Source organism: Ailuropoda melanoleuca, chromosome 4 (genome assembly GCF_002007445.2).
Source record: "Ailuropoda melanoleuca isolate Jingjing chromosome 4, ASM200744v2, whole genome shotgun sequence".
Lineage (NCBI taxonomy): Eukaryota > Metazoa > Chordata > Mammalia > Carnivora > Ursidae > Ailuropoda > Ailuropoda melanoleuca.
In genome coordinates this window covers 15,291,215-15,311,727 of record NC_048221.1, presented here as the reverse complement: position 1 = coordinate 15,311,727, position 20,513 = coordinate 15,291,215, and the positions used below count along the sequence as shown (strand labels likewise).

Below are 20,513 nucleotides of genomic sequence, written 5' to 3'. Positions count from 1 at the left end.
CCGTCAGTGGAGAAGGCGATGCTCGATCTCAGGGTTGTGAGTTCGATCCCCATGTCGGGTCTAGACATTAGTTACAAACCAAAGGCCTCGCATAGTGGTTCCCATAAAGACTCACTCAAAAATGTGAGCACAGCGATTATTAAGAAAGTCGTCTACATACACCTTTTCCCCTCTTCGGCTCTTTTCTCCCTGGGTACTAGTCTGCAAGGCAGTTGGGGGACGGAGTGACTGGGGCCGTTGAAGGCAAGTTCATTTACAGAGCAGCAGCTTGTGATGGTTTTAACACACGACCCCAAAGTTAGATGACACCCTTCCCGTAAGAGGTGGGGCCTGTGTCTGCTCCCCAGGATTCTGAGCCAGCCCGGCACCCTTTGGACCAGGGGACAACAGCCAGAGGGATACTAGGTGACTCCCAGGGCCAGGCCAGAAAAAGACCTGCAACTTCCCCCAGGTTCTCTGGGACCCTTGCTTGGGGGAAACCAAGTGCCACAAGCCCCCCCACCCACCCCGAGGTTGAAGAGATCACATGTGGGTGCCCTGCGTGGCCACCAGCATCCAGTGCCAGCCACACAGCCTGACCTCCACCCTGTCAAGCTTTCGGGGGACCTCAATCCCAGCCGATGTCTCACAGCAGCCATGTGACCAACCCCAAGCCACAGATGCCCCGCCGTCTCCAAACCCATGCCCCACAAAACGGTAAGCACAGTAAAGTGGCTACTGCGTCATACCACCGAGTTTTGTGGCAAAAGTAACAAGGACACAGCTGGTTGGAGCACCGGCGAGTTTGTAAAATCACTTCTTTGTTGTAATTGTGAATAAGCCAGAAAGAACGCTATGTCAAATATATATATATATATTACAAAATCAATTCCTCCAAAACTCAGTGGCTTAAGGCAGTAATAGCAGTTTTATTACATCTCATGATTTTCTGGGTCAGGAGTGTGAGCAGGGCTTGGTGGGTGATTCTTCTGTCCCCTGGGGTCTCAGTGGTGCCACTCAGAGCAATGCAGGGGGCAGAGGGGCAGTCTGTGAGGGAGTAGCCAGGAAAGGCGGAGGCAGGGGCGGTCGGGTGGGGGGGGCCAACACAGGTGCACTGCGACCCAGGAGTAGGCCTGGGGGGGGGCATGCACGGCTCTTGCACCTGCACACACACGCACACACACGCACGCACACCTGCAGCAGAGTCCGAGGCCTCACAGCTGTAGTGTTTGGGGAGGAGCCCCAGCAGAGGGAGCAGGTAGGAACCTTCTCGATTCTGTGAGGATGGTGACATCGTCCTTTGCTGGTTCACCTCCCACCCCACTTCTGAAGGAGGCATCAGCAGGGCCCCCGGCTGTCCCATGGCATCGTTCAGAGCTTGCATGCGGTGCTGTCTGTCCATCTGTCCTTGTATCCCCTGGTACTCGGCCTGGTATTTTGCCAATTGTTGGCCAGCCCTCCAAAGCAATGGCCAGTTTGCCTGAGCATGGTCGGATGACATCACACGCAGAAGGCCACGGCTTGAGGAGGGCCTGGCATACCCTGTCCGTGAACTAGCCTTACTAACCACATGACCTTGGGTGGGTTACTTAACACATCCGAGGCTCAGCCCCTTCCTCTGTAAAATGGGTTGATCCCAGTATCTACGCAGCATGGAGTGAACAAGCCAGGGACAGTGGCCGAAAGGTCCTGGCGGGGAGGCTGTCCTGCACAGCAAGGCCCTGGCCTGCATTGGTTCCCAAGGTCTCCGATAGATGAATTAAGATCAGATGCAGCCTGTGCTCCCAGCCTCCTGAGACGTGTTCTGGGATGGATGTTCACCACGCTATGTGGCCCTTGGACACCCTGTGCTCTGTACCCATCATACATGGGCTCTCGGAATTGGCAGCCGCTGGTGGAAAGATCACTGAGCTGGAGTTTGGGGGGCTGGGTGTTTATCAGGGATCAACCCCCATGAAGGGAAGTGGGAGGAAGCAGGATGGCGGAGAGGGAGACTTGACAGTGACCAGTGACGCAAGGCTGACGAAGCTGGGCCAGCCCTGCAAGGAGTGCGGGAGCAAGTGCCACCTAAAGGACAGCCTCCGTCCCCCACCTCTCAGGCCCTGCATGCAGTGGCCTCGGGTGACAAGTCTCCGGCCAGAGCTGTGGTCTTCAGCGCAGGTGGACCCCGCAGGAACCGGCAGCTGGAGATTACGTGCTGACCACATTCCCTGCGAGCTCGTTCTCGAGGAGAAGTCCAGCCGGTGCGCCTCCGTCCACCCAGAGATTTCTCACTTAGCCTGCGGTACCAGGATTGAGGGTGACAAATAAGTATGTCAAGAGTGCAGGGAGCTCATGAAGAGTCAAAAGGAGAGACACATTTGTGGGTCTTTTGTAGGTTTTCATAATAGAAAAAGCCAAAGAAAGACATTGAATGGGACATTAGCTACGGGGGCCTCTGTCCCCATAAAATAGAAATGATTAGAGAAACACTTCTGCTCCCAGGAGGAGGTGGGCACAGCCATGAACTGCAACGGGAGGGGTCGGTGGGGAGGGGGAGAAAGACACTGCCCGGCACAAGCACCGTGGGCGTCTTGGCTGTGACGATGACCGCCCTCTGCAGCCCCATATCCATCGAGTATGCGCAGTAAACAACTTGTCGACTTGTCGAATGAAGAGGGAAATTCCTTCTGAGCACCTGAAATGTGTAAGGGAGGCTGCTGGAGGCCCTGTTATCTCCCTTTCTTCAAAGTCGTGTCGAGCCCCTTGCCCAGAGTGTAGGAGGAGGAAGAGGGCAAGTCCAGTGCGGGACAAAGGTCCTCGTGCCCCAGTGCCGGGGTGTGGGGGAGGCTGAGAGATGCTTTGCTCATCCTTCGACCTGAACCCCATGGGAAGCTTGAGCCAAGTCAGAATCGGGACACCAAGCTGCCGTCCAAGATTACAGACACCAAAGAGCCGTCTGGACACGGGGGACGGCTTTTCATTTATTGGAGCAGGAAGTCGATGTCCAAAGGTTTCGTGCTTCAGGACAGCCTTCGCGGGGCCTTGAAGCCCATGGTGGACCCACTTCCCGTCACCCCCACACTACAGCGGCGACGGCCTCCAGCGGAGGGCCACCAGCGCGATGGAAGGCGCTCGCCGGGGCTGGTCACTTCCCTGCACGGGCCCATTTGTAACAAGGTCTGTGGCCATAGAGAAGACATTCCCTCTCTCGCAGGGGCCAGCAGGCAGCCACCCGTGCCGCACGCCAGGCCATGGGAAGTCACTGTGTCCAGTCCCACTCTAGCCAGCCCTTCCCTGACCACCGATTCTTCTCAGGCTGCCCGTAGGTGACAGGACGCCATGGCTACCCTAAGGACATAACATCCCATCGCTCAAGGTTGCCAGGCTCTCTTTTCTCCAAAGTTCTCTGGCAGCCAAGTTCTGATATATGAACTACACATTTGAGACATGACCAGTTTAAAATTTTTTTTAAAGATTTTTTATTTATTTGTTTGACAGAGAGAGACAGCCAGCGAGAGAGGGAACACAAGCAGGGGGAGTGGGAGAGGAAGAAGCAGTCTCCCAGCGGAGGAGCCTGATGTGGGGCTCGATCCCATAACGCCAGGATCACGCCCTGAGCTGAAGGCAGATGCTTAACAACTGTGCTACCCAGGCGCCCCTGACCAGTTTTAAATTTTAACAAGGGGTCAGTTCAGCATAGCGTGTCTACCTCGAGCAAGGCATGATGGGTGGGGTGAGGGCGTTTGGCCCAGACAGCCCCTCCGGGACACACACAGAGATGCTGGCGCACAGGCTTACCCAGAGAGGCTCCCATGTGCAACTCGTCCTGGGAACTATCCACAGACCGGTCTGCACCTTGAGAGAAAGAGTTTTTGTAAACCTATTACAGCCGCAGTGAGCAGAGAGGGTCCGGCTCATAATATACACACAGATGTTTGCCGAACGAATGAATGTTCCGCAGGCCTGAAAGACACCCCCACAAGAACGAATCTCTGGTCATCCTGTTGTGATGTATAGACTTAAAATTAGTTATAAAAAAAAATTTGGTAAAACCAAGATGATTTCTTTTTTGATCATGAACACACAGCATCTTTCATTCAGTTTCTTGATTTTTCTCATTTATGGAGTTCTCATCAACCATAATTTGCTATGATAACCCTCTTTTATCTTTATTTCAAAAAGTACTCACACAGCATATTTTCTAGAAATGCCGAGTGAGTCACAGTTCCTCATGGGTTTCCCCGTGTTGGCTCTTCCAACGTTTTTATCTTAGGATAAATCTGCTACCAAAACCTAGATTCGTTTGAACATAAAATGGTCCTATTTATGCAATCATTTAAAAACTAAGATAATTTGTCGTAAAACATACTTAAAATCTTTACCATGTGGTTCAATGGCAGCCTGTCTAATCCCATGTTGGAGCTGTGTTAGGTCCGGGACAGCAGTGACAGGCATGTCCCAAAGGAAGCCCTTGGAACTAGGCATGGCCATTGGGAGTCGGGTGTAACTCAGGGTTTGTCGTTCTCAGGGCATCCCACACCCCCTTTCTTAAAAATCAGAGGGGGAGAAAAGTGGAGTCCTGAGCGTTTTGGTTTTTTTCCCCCAACTAACATGCTTTGGTCAAAAGTGCATGACCTCTCAACTCCTACTGAATCTCCGTTCTGGTGTGTCTTAAGTAACTCCAGGCCGAGTGTAGACCCAGCAAGCACAATCATGGCTCACCCCTTCTCCCTCCACCCTTCCCCACTTCCCCAGCTCCACCGGGCCCCCTGACACATGGTCCCAGAAGCGCAGTATCAGAAGGGCACTGAACGGAAAAGCCAGACTCAGGGGTGTTCCTTCCACCTCATTGCACCATGTTATTTAGGTGTGGCCCATGCTTCTAGCTTATTCTCCCAAGTTCCTTAAAAGCCACCCGGCTTTCCTGGGACCGGTAGCCAAGCGATGGCTCTGTCCATCCACTGGCCTTGAGGACATCACCTTCCCCTCGACTGCAAGCAATGTTTGTTGCACTGGGACCCGTGTCGCCCTGCTGGTCCCGGACTGATGCTTACTTACCCCCAGCCACCTGCACACGGGTTGGGTTAGCGAAGCCTTCGTGTTGGGGCCCATTTTGTGCTTCCTGTATTGCTCGCAAACATGTACTTTAGAGGTGGGCAGGGAGGAGGAGGGGGATGTGGCTGAGTCCAGGGTTCTGTGTCCCCTTTGGAAGCCATGGTCTTAGGCCTGAAACCCCGGTGATTCACAGCACACGGAGAAAAGCAGATGCCTCCTTGAAAGCAAGTAGCAAAGCCAGGTGCTCTGTGTGCCACTTGAATAGCCCCCCTTGGAAATTCCACCAGACTAATTGGGACAAACCTGGGAAATCAGCTTGAGTGGAGGAGAGATAAAAACTGGGCACCCAAAGGGAGGTGGGGGGTTGGGGGTGGGGTAAGTGGGGGATGGGCATTAAGGAGGGCATTTGTTGTGATGAGCGCTGGGTGTTGTAGGCAAGTGATGAATCACTGGCTTCTAGCCTTGAAATTAATAATAAACTATATGTTAATTAACCGGAATTATTTTTTTTAAAGAATTTATGTATTTGAGAGGGGGGAGCAGAGAGAGAGGGCAAGAGAGAATCTCAAGCAGACTCCCTGCCGAGCAGGGAGCCCCATGTGGGGCTCGATCTCACAACCCTGAGCCAAAATCAAGTCAGATGCTTAACTGACTGAGCCACCGAGGCGCCCCTAACTAACTTGATTTAAATAAAATCTTTAAAAAACCAAGAACAACAGTCAGTCAAGATGGCTTTAAGGTATTTTGGAGATTTTATTTCCTTTTCCCAGTCTTATTTTCCCACTGTGATGTGGCTATTGGACCTTTAATGGAACACTTATAAAACACAGAAATGACAAAGAAAGTGACAAGTAATGGGTATTTTACACAGTCATCAAAAAGCACTTTTTCTAATATATAAATGTTTTCACATGTGAGAGCCAGATAGTTAAAAGACACAAAGCAAAAGTGAATTGCATTACTTTTCTTCTCAGCCTCATCTCTAAATCGGAAGCCTTTGAATGCATCAACACGATACAGTAAGAAAAGGAGAAGCAACGTGGAGGCAGATATCCTTCCCGCAAGCTCAGAAACAATAGGGTCCATAAAACCAACCCGTTTTCTAGGGAGTCGACACAGCTGACCATCGCGAAAGCCACTCGGCAGAGTGAGCCCATGACAGAGCCAGGGCCGGTTCTGCCTGCTCGGGCTTTAGGGGTCCCTGCCCAGGCTGAGCAACCCTTGTGATACGAGTGGAGAGCGGAGTCCTTGGGCAGGTCAACCCTGCAGCCAGCCATGGAATCACAGAAACCCTCCAGAGGTCGGCTGCTTTAATGCTCGGGCAAGTGGCAAAAAGCCAGAGAGGTCTGCAAGACCGTCTGTGAGCCCTCCTCTGAAAATTGCAGCCATTGCAGCCAAGAACCAAGCAACAGTCTCATGGGACAACCAGTCAATTTGGAAAACTCTGGCTTGGAAATTCTAACTAAAGTCATCGTCCAAATTCATGCCGTTCTGGGTTTTTCTTTCTCCCCTGCTTCCTTTTTCTTCTTCATTGGTTTCCCTCCAGTCGCATCTGTGGGACAGCTGTACCTGTATTTCTCGTGACTTCCAGAAAGGGCCATCCATGTCAGAGTGAAGACCCCTCAGTAGGAGAGGGCCCCCGAGGTCGTCTCCAGCAGCATGGATGACAGCTTCACGCTTCCCTCTCTCCTCGTGAACAAGACCCACTGTGCCTGGCTGATGCAACCCAAGCTCTTCAGGGTCTTTACAAGATCCCGGCGGAATCTCTCGCCCACAAAGACATAGAGCACAGGGTTCAGGCAACTGTGGAAGAAGGCGATGGTTTGAGTGACCTGGAAGCAGATGTCAATGTTGGTGGAAACGGCACAGTTGGAAATGAACATGGTGTAGGCATCGATGGTCTGCACCAACAGAATGCAGTTGTAGGGGAACTGAGATAGGACGAAGACTGTAAGGACGGTGACAGTCACCTTCAGGGCCTTGTGCTTGGATGACTTCCTGGCTTGTAACAGAGTGTGAATGATGATGGTGTAGCAGCAGGCCATGACCACAAAGGGGAGGAAGAAGCCCAGGATGACCTTCAGGGTCAAGACGGTTGACTTCACTCTGGAGCTCTGGTCACTAGGGTAAACCATGGTGCAGATGATAATGTCAGATTGCTTCTGGAGTTGACTGTACATTATTTCTGGGATGCAGAGCGTGGCCGCCAATACCCAGACGGTGAAGCAAATCATTTTGCTGTACAGGAGTCTTTTCCGCCTCCAGGTCTGTGCTTTCATGGCCTGAGCGATGGCGATGTAGCGGTCCACACTGATACACATGATCAGCAGGACACAGCTATAGAAGTTCATCTTGTACATGCTGTTGACCACGTTGCACAGGAAGGGCTGGAATCTCCACTGGTCGGCGGCGGCCATGGCCCAGAAGGGAAGGGTGAGGAGGAAGAGAAGGTCGGCAATCGCCAGATTCAAGAGGAACATGTCGGTCATGGTCTTGACCCGTGTGCAGTACCAGTAGACGAGGATGACCAGACTGTTGCCCACGATGCCCACAATGAACACGAGCCAGTACAAGGGTGGCAGGAAGTGGCTCGCAAATTGTCTGACGTCGCTTTTCTTACAGTATATGTCCCCGTAGTCGAAGGGGTCGTCATCCATGGAAGACGTGGAGTGGTAGCTGTAGTCATCAGATATGTTAGAGGTGGGGTTCTGCACGGAGATACCAGACACCGTTAGGTCAAGGAGGACCCTTTGGAGGATTGCAGGATGGCAGGGGCGGGGGCCACGTGACCCTCCCAATCCCAAAAGTCTATGATGAGGTAGAGATGTGTATGCATGGAAAGGAGGCATTTCTGAGAACGTCTGCTTGGATCACCCAACAGATTTATATGTTCAACGAATGTTCCTCACGCACCAAGGCTATGTCAGGTACCGTGTGCATGCTAAAAATGCAGCAGCGGCTCAATCAAACGTGGTTCCCGCTCTTGTGGGACCCACCTCCTAGTGGAGGGCACACACAGGCAAACCAACAGAGACAGGACATGTGACAAGGGCTCAGATGGGATAGGACCCCTTTGGGACCAAGGATGGGCACAAAAATTTATCAAACTCTGAATGATTCTGATTTCTCCTCTCTAGACCACACTTCCAAAAAGGTCCTAGAGGCTCCTGCACTTTTCTGGGTCCAGATTTCTCAGAGTCTCCTGTAAGCTATGTATCCTCTGCTCATGAAACACCAACACACACACACACACACACACACACACACACTCACACCCTTTCACGTGCGTGCACATACACAAGCCCTGGGACAGGCGACATAATGTTCAGGATCCCTTGAGCAAAATTTGGTAAGAATTTCAAGATAGCAGAGCATGAAATCAAGCAGGTGGCACTTCTGAATACGGGCCCTGTGCAACTTTACAAGTTGAACACCCATATACCATTCTGTGGTTTCTCCGAAGGCTCTGTCCTGTTACGCAAGAAGCCCAACCCACGGGTTCACCAAGGGTTTTGCCAAACCAGATTATGCATTGTTCCTCACCCTTGTTTGTCTCAACTTGAGAACAGACACAGGGAACCAAACATATCAAGTTAAAAATCACCAACACCTTTACCTGTTAATAAAATCTAAGATAGCATTTTCCTCTCACTTCACCACATACGCCAAAGCTCTTCTGGCTTTGCGTGTCTGCAAAGCCCTCTGTGCTGGCCTCGACTGCTCAGTAGAGATCTTGCCCCCGGAAACCAGGCAGAGAAATCCCTCCGCACAGAGGGTTCCTTCCCACACCCCCCAACACAGGCAAGACGATTTGGAGGAGACTGAGGAGTATGGCTGTACTCACTGTGAATTCTGTGGGCACCATGATGGACCAGAGATGCGAGCTCGCTTCTAGAAAGAGCACAAAAATCAAAAAGAGGTCTGTCTTACAAAAGAACAGTAATAAACACCTAAAGATGGAAATGGAGTGTTAAATTCATTTGTTCATATGAAAAGAAAGACTCCCAAGCAAGAGTCAGCATCCATGGGACACTGATGTCAAGCCGAATATTCTAGATTTCAAAAGGATCTTAGTCGTTAACAAAGGAAGGAGAGAAACCTCTCCCCTGAGAGCCCTTCAGGGCCTTAATGTTTTCCCAGCACATCTTTTTTACATTAGCTTGTTTTCTCTTGACTCAACTTCTCAGTCACGGTCTGTTTTGCTAAATACCCCTTATGTTATCAACCAGGGGTCTCCTGAAGATCACGGGACTGAGGATGACCTGAGAACCCTCTGAGCCCAGACTCCGTGGGATAACCAGGTGGCAAGGACATGGCAAGGACATGGCAAGGACAAGGGCTGGCTTCTACCAGCATCGGGGTCCCTCTCCCAGAGGGGTTTAGAGCCCTCTCTCCTACCTACATGCTCCATTTACAACCCCAGGACAGGAAAATGGGCCCTATTTTCTCTGTCCCCTGCCTCCAGCAGGAAAAGGAGGTCCCAGGATTTGTTTAACAAAGAAGATGTACTTAGTTCCCTAACACAAAGGGCCTCCAAGTGACTTAAATAAATCTTGGCTGTTGTTCGTATGTGTTTTGAATCTCTATAAACCCACCGCGATATAACTCAGGGAACAACGGCTTGCCTCTCTTCAAGGAAGGGTCTCTGCCCGGGCCGGGCATTTCTTTTTATACTTTTAGCAGGTATATTCCTTAAGAACCATGTCAGGCACCACACCCCAAGTTTCTAGAAGAAAACAATTCCCCTTCATAGATCCAACCCTAACCTGTTGGTTTCCTTTCCATAACACAACATCATGACTTAACCTCCTTTCCTGAAAGAACGGTGGTTTTCAGTACCTGACATGTGGTACAACCACTTTGGAAAACCGTTTGTCAGGTTCTTAAAAAGTTCAACATACACTCAGCCTGTGATCTGACCATACCACTGCTCGTTACTTACCTAAGAAAAACGCAAGCGTGCGTCCACACAAAGACTGATACACACACGCTCATAGCAGCTGTATTGTAACAGCAGTTACTGGAAGCAACCCAAATGTCTGTCAAGTCTCGGGAAAGGGATAAGTGCACCGTGGCCTGGCCACACAGTGGAATCAGAACGGACAACAGATGCAGACAGCAACGCGGATGAGTCTCGAAATAATTATGCTAAGTAAAGAAGCCAGACCAAAGCAGCACATACCGTGTGATTCCACTTACATAAAATTCTAGAAAATGCAAACTAATCTATCCTGAGAGAAGGCAGACCCGTGATTTCCTGGTAAGAGAGAGAATAGGCAGGGGAGGGCGAGGGGCGGGGGGAGGTGCAAAGGCACACAAGGAAGCCTTGGGGGGTCACAAATAGGCTCGCTCTACTGCTCGTGCGACGGTTTCGTGGGCGCGTACGCATGTCGGAACTTACATTCTGCACTTCAAACGTGTGCAGTTTCTTTGTAGTTGGACCCCAATAAAATGGTTCAACGGAAGGAAGGACAAACAGTGAAATCTCCTGAAAGCTTTCTGGTTTTCTTCCCTCCTCAGAGTCCTCTCTGGCCTTTAGCAGGCGAGGAAAAAGGCGGCCAGAACTTGTTCCTGGCAACCTTCTTGCCAGCAGCTTCTCAAGAATGCCTTGTGCTGTTTATCGGAGTTGAGGCCTCAAGATGAACTCGTGTTTTTATTTTTATTTTCTTAAAGATTTTATTTATTTATTTTGAGAGAGAGCGAGAGCGTGCATACGAGCAGGGGGAGGGGCAGAAGGAAGGGGGAGAAGCAGGTTCCCCGGTGAGCAGGGAGCCCGATGCGGGACTTGATCCCAGGAACCTGAGATCATGACCTGAGCCGAAGGCAGATGCTTCACCGACTGAGCCACCCAGGTGCCCCTGAACTCATGTTTTTAAAGCTTAAATAGATAGATGATAGAAGGCTAGATAGATGATAGATGATTGGTAGATGATTGATTTGTGTGTATGTCCACATGTATTTCTCCTGAGAGGACCCAAGAGCAATGAAAATAAGCACCCAGTGCCCAGATCTTAGTTTCTAAACACCTTCTTCTACCAAAGGAAGCGGGACTCTGGACAAATGTCTGACTCCAGAGCTGGGGCAGGGAAACTAAGAGGAACCTGGAACTGACTTTTTTTTTTTTTTTCTTTCTCATAGGAACCAAGTGTTTGAAGGACCATGAGGACTCGTTAAAGGACATAGGTGCCAACCTGCTGGGGCTCCCACTAGCCAAATCGGAGGTGATTTGCGCAGCAAATTAAGTAATGGTGGCGATCATTCTAGCACATCCAGCTACGTGAGGCTCCAGGAGCCCATACTGATGCAAATAAGTGAACAGTAGGGGCGCCTGGGTGGCACGTGATCCTGGCGTTCTGGGATCGAGCCCCACATCAGGCTCCTCCGCTGGGAGCCTGCATCTTCCTCTCCCACTCCCCCTGCTTGTGTTCCCTCTCTTGCTGGCTGTCTCTCTCTCTGTCAAATAAATAAATAAAATCTCTAAAAAAAAAAAAAGTGAAAAAAATATATATATATGGTGCCAGCTACTAAATATAGAAGGAGTCCTGGGATTGGAAACTCGCCAATGGATGCTGAAATTAGTGGGCGGCTGTTCGACCGGGAGCAGGGACGTTGGCCTCATCACAGAGGATCGCCCCTCCCCCCCAATTCCATATTGTCCCACTGACTTTCCCGTCCTCTATTTTGTTTTCAAATCACGCTCTTAAAAAATAAAATCTTTTTTTTTTAATGCCCAGTTAAATGTGGAAATTCCCAGCTCAGCTTATGTAATTCTATTACAGCTTGGGGGACAGGGAGATTGTTTTTTGAGACATTAGCCAGAAATCACTTCATATATCTCCAGTACCTGGGGCTTTCTTTCTACCTGCATAAAAAGACTGACTATTAAGAGATAATATCGAAAGAAGCAAACTCCCAAGGAAGAAAGTCACATGAAGAAGAAAGAATGGCTTCGGTTATGGTTAGCTAATAGCCAGTTAGTGGGGAGTGTAAACTGCGTGTCCCCCGCTCTCCAAGCTTTAAGGGCCAGCAAAAAAAAAAAAAAAAAAAAAAAGGTCATCTCCTCAGTGAAGCCCTCCATGGTTTCCCCAGGGCTGGAGACAGGAGGGTTGCTATTTGCACCCCTCCTGCCCTCTTGACCTTGCCCTGTGCAGCCTTGCAGAAGCTCTCTCTGTCAAAATTTACAAAGCGCAGCAGCCCTGACTCAGCACTGGGAATTTGCCTTATTGCCAGTCTAACAAAAGAACGTAAAGACACACCGTGGGAAATGCGTGCGGCAGCGTTTTGTTTTTTTTTCAGAGCAAAAAAACTAGAAATAATCTAAATACCCAGCAATTGGTAATATTTTGATACATCCTTCAATAAAACACAAGTACCCCATAAATAGAATAAAACAGACCTCACACTGATATAAGGAGGTCACCAAGAGTATTAGGTAGAAACGCAAGGTGGAAGACCATGTTGCTTGATTTTTTTTTTTTTTTAATATGTAAAAGTTACACACTTCACTGCTGGTCAGTACTGAAACATTTTCTGGAAGGAGATTGAACAGTTATGGCCAGCGGAAAGTGAGACTTTCATTTTTTTCCCTTTAGGTTTTGTAAACTATTTAAATATTTTACTTTGTGCATGAAATTTTAAGAACTCTCATAAAAATAACTTGCCGCCTTTTTTTTTTTTTTTTTAAAGAAGCCCCAGTGTGCTTCCGTTCCCTACACCATACACCTGTTTGCAAAGCTCGTCCCCAGAAGGCTCTCACAGCCGGCTCCAGCCGGCCTGGAAAGTAGCCAGGACCAGTCATTAAATTCTCTGTGGTTGGGGCACCTGGGTGGCTCAGTCGTTAAGCGTCTGCCTTCAGCTCAGGGCGTGATCCCAGGGTCCTGGGATCGAGCCCCACATCGGGCTCCTCCACTGGGAGCCTGCTTCTTCCTCTCCCACTCCCCCTGCTTGTGTTCCCTCTCTCGCTGGCTGTCTCTCTCTCTGTCAGATAAATAAATAAAATCTTTAAAAAAAAAAAGTTAAAAAAAAATTCTCGGTGGCTACTTTTTGCAACTTCGAGATCCTACATTAGTTTTTTTGTGAAGGCTTATCTTGCTGCTGTTGTCAATGTGTTTCTGGCTCATGGAAAATTTAGAGAGAGCCAAAAAGAGTAAAATCAAAACATATTCCTTCCTAGACCCACCAACAAAAGACACTGCAGACGGCCCTCCATCTAGTTCCCCTCCTCCATCAGAATATTTGGGAGATTTTATTGCACCAATTGCAAAATCTCCAAGCTCGCTTTCATTTTCTTCTCGCCCCTGAGAAGGAGGCAAACACCCACATAGAACGAAACATACTGAAAGCAGGCCCCTCTCAGGTCTACTGGGAGTGCCCCGGCATCTGCCTCAGCGCTGCCCCAATCTGTCCCCGCCATGCTCAGTGTGGCCTCATTATAGGGCTGCAATTGCTCAAATCTGAAAAGCCTGCCTGTGTCCTGCAGCATAACGGATGCGGTGAGGGGAAGCACAACAGACCCCCAGCTGTCCCTGGGTCCATCCCTTTCTGCCTGTGGGAACTTAGCAAGAAGTGACATGTCCTCACTGAGCCTAGATGTCCTTGGCTTGCAAAGACTTGTGGCAAGCGTCAAGTGCAATGCTCTTTGCAGAATGCAGAGGGCTATATGAGAAGGAGGGAACATTCTTCATACCCCAGCTACTCCTTCAGTGTGTCTTGACACCGAATATACCCGCTCGGCTTAAACACGGTATGAGACATGATCCGTGTCCGCAAGAAGCTCACATTCAAGTACAATGGATACGTCATCGCTGCAAATACCAATAATGCTAAATGCTACCAATCGCTTTGGGAATCAGGAGGAGGACGTCAGGACTCCAGCATGGGGAAACCCAGGAGGGCTTCATTGAGGAGGTGACATTTTTTGTTGATTCTTGAAGACTGGAGAGTATGGGGATGTGCAGTGAGGGGAAAGAACATTGCTCGAGGGCAGGGAAACGTATCCACAAAGGCATGAAAGCCAGAAAACAGGAGATGTATACAGGAGCTTTGGTGGTGGTGGAAAGGAGAGCTGCTACTTTACAAAAAACAACAACAACAACAACAACAACAACAACAACAACAACAACTCTGGGAAAAGTTGGGCTGGCTTCTTTACTATCCAATCATTATTCTTCTGTTCTCCACTGTCCTTAAGTAATCAACATGAAAATCATCATGGAGGGGTGCCTGGCTGGCTAACTCAGAGCATTGGCACGCTTGATCTGTAAGTCCTGAGTTCAAGCCCCGTGTTGGGTGTAGAGTTTCCTTTAAAAAAAAAAAAATCACCATGGAGCCCCAGCCTCCCTGCTCACTGCAGCGGGAGAATTGGATACAGATACGTGAGTCAGGAATGTGGGTGTTGCTTTGATGTTTGTTCACTTTGCCACACCGAGATTGAATCATCTCTTGCATTTTTTTGGTAGCTGTGCTTTTTTTCACACGGTCTGAAATCAGGGTCTCTGAGCTGTCTACCAGGCCGTCCGCTGGCCAAGCCTGCGTCAGGCGCCCACCCCTTACCCCGCCGTGGGCGCTGCACTGAGCAGCCTGTGAGTGCGGAGTCCTGGTGGGGGGCTTCAGAGCAGACAGACAGACATGGAGAAAAAAGGCGTCAAGCTCCAGGGGCTTGTTCAGCAGAGGGAGGAGGAGACGGGCTCCGGCAGGCTGGTGGCCGCCCCTCATGTCCAGCGCTGGGCTCGGGGACAGCTCGCCTGCCGCATTGGGCGACTACAGAGCCCCGGCTGATGGGAAACTGGAGAGGGTGCATGGGAAAGGACAAAGCCGTAGTCCCTGAGGAGTTCTTGAAAATAAAGGAGCTTTGCTTTCTTCTGATTATAAAGGAGATTTTGTGCATTTCATATTGCACAAAACAACAACAGTAACCCCACCCCAGAGCAAATCAATACGATGGAGACCGTGAAAACTGCTCAAATAGCCCTTTCTTGGGTTAGTTGCTGGTCACTTTCTGAGATGCATCCTTTTATACATTTTCCCTGCAACATAACCTCACCCACACACTTATTGGGAAGGGAATCAGACTGCACAAACAATTATCGATCCAGCTTTCTAGTTACGCTCTTTCCCAGCCCACATTTGCTAATTAACATAGCGCCGTCATCAGACTGGATGGCAGTAGGGTAATCCATTGTCTGGCTTTGTCACAGTTCACTTAACCGGTCACCTCCTAGTGCAAAGTTTGCTTGTTTCCAATTTCTCACTGCAATGCAGAGTGCTGCCCGAGACATCCCGTCCGTGGGGCAATCTCTCAGATCCAAGGCCCTCCTGGGCGCTTCACTCTCCTAGACCTGACCACCTTCTTGTCACCTGTCCCGAGGGGCTGCTTCTCCCTCCTGTAAGGTACAAATCACAGAACAGACTGCCTTGAACCTTTACTTCACATTTGTGGGAGGGAGGGGGAGTCTTATTACTCATCCTAAGAAGCCTGGGCAAGCCACTACCTGATTCACCTTTGCGTCCCTGGAAGCTTCTAGCAAAGTGCCTGGTGCTCATAACCACTGGACAAATGAGCAAAAGCCTGGGTTTTAGAAGCCATCGAAGCAATGCACAAGGGAGGGCATAGGAGACCTTGGGATGTGCAGAGGGGAAGGGTGATACTCACTGTGGAGGGCAGCGGGACAGACTCCAGAAGGTGGCCCCACCAGCTCCGTGTAGGGGGCAAGGCTGCTCTGCTCTCTGGGGGCAGAAGGCTGGTCTGCTCTCTGCCTGGGTTGAGGGGCAAAGCTTTTATGCTTTCTGGGCAGGAAATATCGGCCAAAACACTATAAAGGAAGTCAGGCCACCCCTGCCTGTGTTGTCACTGGTGGGGTGGCCCAGGAAGGTGGGGAGCGAGGAGTCACCAGCTGCAGTTCCAGCAAACAGCAGAGTTGAAGATTTGCAATCAGAAGTGAAAAACCAAGAACCGCTGGGCTAAGGGAAACCATCTTTTCTGAAGACTCGTCTACAGGCGGGGGAGGCTAAGAACAATGTCTTTTTCCTCGACAGCACAGCTCCTTACAGGGAAAAGGGGGAAAGAGAGGCTGTTGACCGGGGTCAGCTTTGCCAGCTTGCTAAGGGTGTGCACCTCTAAGGTCTTCCGGCGGGGGGGAAGGTCTGGCCGGGCCTGCATGGGACCAGCACCCCCAGCACGGTCCGCCACCCTTTTTGGCCTTGACAGCTGTACCCAAACCCTTGGAGCCCTCCCACCTGATAGAGACACAGTCGCTACTGGCCACCGGGGCCTTTTCAAATTCAAACTTGAAATGTAAGTCTCAGCAACCACATTGCAAGTACTTGGGGGCCACACGGGGCTTCTGCGGAAGACAGCATGGTCTCGGAAAACACTCCTGAATAGTGCTGCTTTAGAAAATCACGTGTGGGGTGCGTGTCTAGGAAGCCAGGGAGGGTTGGAGGGTCACAGACCCCTTAAAGTCGGGGTCAGATACAGTAAACCTTTGTTCCGACGTGACCACTCTCCATCAGATACACGGACACCGACAGCACGTTTCATCTGATGCATGACGGCTTTTCGATGACATTTTTGGAAAAGCCAATACATATGAAATATTATATCCTTAACGGAGCTCACAGATGAAGTTTTCCAGCCCACAGCTATGGTAGGGTCTTCGATCACGATGCGATTGCACACCCCCCACTTCCCCTCCCCCCGCCCCCGCCCCGGGTCCCAGGGTCAGGTGCGTGTAAGCGGATAATCGCGGGACAGAAGCAGCAGCTGTAGCCTCTGCTGACTACAACAGAGGAAAGACCCAAGTCGGTTCCTTGTTATCATTACAGCAAAGACGTCTCTTTTATCTTCCTTCTGGGGGAAAATCACAGCTGCACTCTCGTGGAGACCGGCATCCTCTCTTCGGTGCATTCATCGTCCCGGGGACTCACCGGAGCGGCAGGGTGGCCCTCCCCAGACCCTCGGCCCGGCCGTCCCCGGAGAGCCCAGGGCTGCATCCGATGAAGTTCGGTTTACTCTCTCCATGGGAAAGGCCAACAGACAGCACGTACGAGAGTTCCAGACCATAAGCAGTAAGAATGAAAGCATCAGTTGATTCAGCAGCCTTGACGGAGCCGTGAATTCCCTGCTACTCGGCCCAGAGTCGGTGAGTATTGTGTCAAGGGCTCTGGCCTTTCACTTCTCTGCATTGGCAATCCTGGACAGACACAAGAAGGAGCGACAGAGAGGAGACATGCTCCCTGAACTGGTGTTTGGCCATCCTCGGGCCTGGGGAACAGGGCCCTTCCTTCTCCCTGGGGCTAGCCTGGGACCTGGGAGTGATTTCAGGAGGCTGACACGTGCTCGGGGTGCAGGAGCCCCCGTGTTTCCACCTCCTCAGGCCTCAGGCCATTTCTTCACCACGTAAGGGCATCCCAGGGAGACGCTGAGGGTTGGGGTGAGCCTGGAGGGAGGAAGGGAAGTCAGAGAGGGGGTCAGGGAAGAAGAGAAGGATAAATGTGCTGTCGTGGGGTGATTTCCTTCTCTGTGTGGTCCCTCAGGGTCCAGGCGAGGTAGGGACGCTCAGGCAGCACCAAGTTCTAGAAGGGCTGCTTTAGAACAGCCGCCCCAGGGATGTAGAGAGGAGGCTCAAGGCTGGTGAGGCAGGGAGATGTGAAGAGGAGAGAGAGGGAACTGATTTCTTCAAGGAGCCAAGACCAACACGATTCCTTTTGCTGTCGTCCAGTGGAGGTTCATTCCTCGTGGGGAGAACCCCCGACTTCTGTCCCCTCGCCGTGTTTCTCCATGTGCAGGTGGAATTCAGAGCTGGGCATTTCTGAGTTGCAGGTGTCCTTTGACAGAGGGCATTTCTCACTTTGTGTTCTCACCCTGACATAGGAGAGTTCTAGAGGGCAGGGCAGTCCCAGGGCCAGCTGAGGGAGTACCCGGAGCATTGCTGCAGCAGCCCAAAACTCAGCTGCCTGCAACAGAGGAAAGGCCCACATACCTAGCTGCAGGGGCCAACGGGAGCGCCATGTCTAGGTTCCCTCCTGCTTGTCCCCACCTTCCACGTGTCTAACAGTCTCCGGCAGAGAGGAAATGCGTTTTGCTTGCAGCCTCTGCTTTCCGGATTCTCCGTATTTAAACTAGAGTCATAATCCTGACTCCTTCCCGAGCCTTCCATACAGAGTGGGACAGTCGCATTCCAAAAGCACGGTGGGGGTCTTTGGAAGAAGCCATGCTAGATGTCTACTCTTCCTCCATTAAGGCCTCACTAACTTGGGAAGTCCAAAGAGTCTGGAAGGGGTTCACAGCAGTTTGGTGGGGAGGGCATGATCATTGCAGGTACAAGGAGTCCCCGGGCAAACTTCCGAGGGGCAAAATTTGTGAGGACCCCTTTTTGTCCACTAGCTCCACGAGGACAGGGACCAGGGGGATCTTGACCATGGTTGCAGCCCAGCAGCACATTCTAGAAGCTTACAAACCATCTTTTGACTACATTAATGGAAAAGATAGACCTCCTGTAAGTGCTGGGGATCCAGGATAGTGCCATCAAATAACAGAGCTTTCTACCAGGGGGGCAATGTTCTGTATCTGTATGTTTCAATGGGCAGCCGCCAGCCACAGGTGGCTGATGAGGACCTAAACTGCAGCAAGTGCGGCTGAGAAACTGATGTATTGTATTTATTGTCTTGCAACTGGTTTCAACTTACATGTAAATAACTACAGGTGGCTAGTGGCCACCACAATGGCTAGCCCAGGTCTACGCTGAGCAAGGAGCCCAACGTGGGGCTCGATCCTAGGACCTGGGATCATGATCTGAGCCGAAGGCAGACACTTAACTGACTGAGCCCCCCTCCAGGCGCCCAAGAGGTGACATTTAAGACCCGAATCCTAGGATCTTCCCGCGAAGGTGAAGATTGCGATGACCATTCCCTGCAGTGGGAACAGGTGTCAGGAAGAGCCTGATGTGTCCGAGGATGAGAGGACCAACCCAGTGGGGCACAGAGAGGTGTGAAGGGCAGCCAGAGAAACAGGAAGGGCCCAATCGTGTGGGGACTTGAGGCCAGAGGCTGTCTGTCATTTTGACCTGATGCCAGATGTGATGGAAAGTCCCCGAAGGGATTCATGTAGGCAAGACATGACCCAGGTTCCACTTCTAACAACTCATGGGCTGCCACGTGGGAAACTTCAGGAGAAACAATGAAACCAGGTCTCTGGGCAGGCTTTCAGCCTGAGCTCCCACTGGCCAGAAGCCTTTGAGCTTCCCCTTCGCTGGGCCACCGCGAGCCAGAGCTCGGCTCTGCCACCGACCCTTCTCCCACTTCCGCCTCTGGGAGGTATCGGGGTGAATTAAGAGTGCTCGCCTCCTCCCTCCCTTCCTCCCCGCACCCCAGATGGAGGGAGGGCCCCTGTTAACTGCTGGGGAGCCTTTGTATTGAACGATGACAATGACAGGGCCAGATGTGTTGACAGGCTTTTTTATATATATAATTATGTAATTATATATATATAATTTATATATATAATTTTTTATATATAGAAAAAGACAATTTTTTACAGCAGTTTTAGGTACAGAGAGTTCCCACATACCCCGGGTTGCCACACAGGAGCAACCCCCCCATACATTTGCTACGATCAATGAACCTACAGGGACACATCCTTATCCCCCAACATGCACAGTGTACCTTAGGGTTCTCTCCTGTTGTCGTACTCACTATGAGTTTGGACAAATGCAGACTGTAATGTGTGTGCCCCATTAGAGCCTCCTACAGGATCATTTCACGGCCCTAAAAATCCTCTCTGCTCCCCGCCCTGTTCATCCTTCCCTCCCTCCCCCCAACCCCTGGCAACCGCTGATCTTTTATTGTTTCCATGGTTTACCTTTTCCACAACATCATATGGTTGGAACCCTACCGGGTGTAGACTTTTCAGATTGGCTTCTCTCACTTAGTAAAATACATCGCAGTTTCCTTCCTGCCTTTGCATGGCTCGTTGGTTCCTTTGTTTTTTTAGCACTGAACACTCTTCCACCGTCAGGATGGCCCATGGCTTATTTATCCATTCACCTACTAAAGGACGTCTTGGTTGCTTCTGAGTTTGGGCAATTACGAATAAGGCTGTTATAAACATCCATGTGCAGGATTGTACGTGGACATAAGTTTTCAGCTCCTTTGGGCAAATACCAAGGAGCTCGACTGCTCCATCGGGTGATAAGAATATGTTTAGTTTTTTCTTTTTTTTTTTTAAGAAGGCACCGAGCTGTCTTCCAGAGTGGCTGTACCATTCTGCATTCCCACTGGCCCTGAATGGACGGTCCTGTCGCCCCATATACTCAACAGCACCTGGCACCGTCCATGTCCCAAATTTTGGGCATTCTCCTGGGTGTGTAGTGATACCTCGTCGTGTGAATTTGTATTTCCCTGATGACATACGACATGGAGCATCTTCTCATATGATTGTTTGCCATCCGGGTATCTTCTTTAGTGAGATGTCTGTTAAGGCCAGTGGCCCCTTTTTTAAA

General features: G+C 50.5%; 1 protein-coding gene across 1 annotated transcript; it reads right to left on the bottom strand.

Annotated features, from left to right (window-relative positions):
• Positions 1–5,727: 5,727 nt before the first annotated feature.
• Positions 5,728–15,920, bottom strand: CCR9 (C-C motif chemokine receptor 9). The gene is made up of 3 exons (XM_002912758.4): positions 15,668–15,920; positions 8,861–8,907; positions 5,728–7,724 (listed from the first exon to the last, which is right to left on the bottom strand). The coding sequence occupies exons 2-3, from the start codon at positions 8,879–8,881 to the stop codon at positions 6,639–6,641; spliced, it is 1,107 nt and encodes a 368-aa protein (XP_002912804.1). The 5' UTR covers positions 8,882–8,907; positions 15,668–15,920; the 3' UTR covers positions 5,728–6,638.
• Between the last annotated feature and the right edge of the window lie 4,593 nt (positions 15,921–20,513).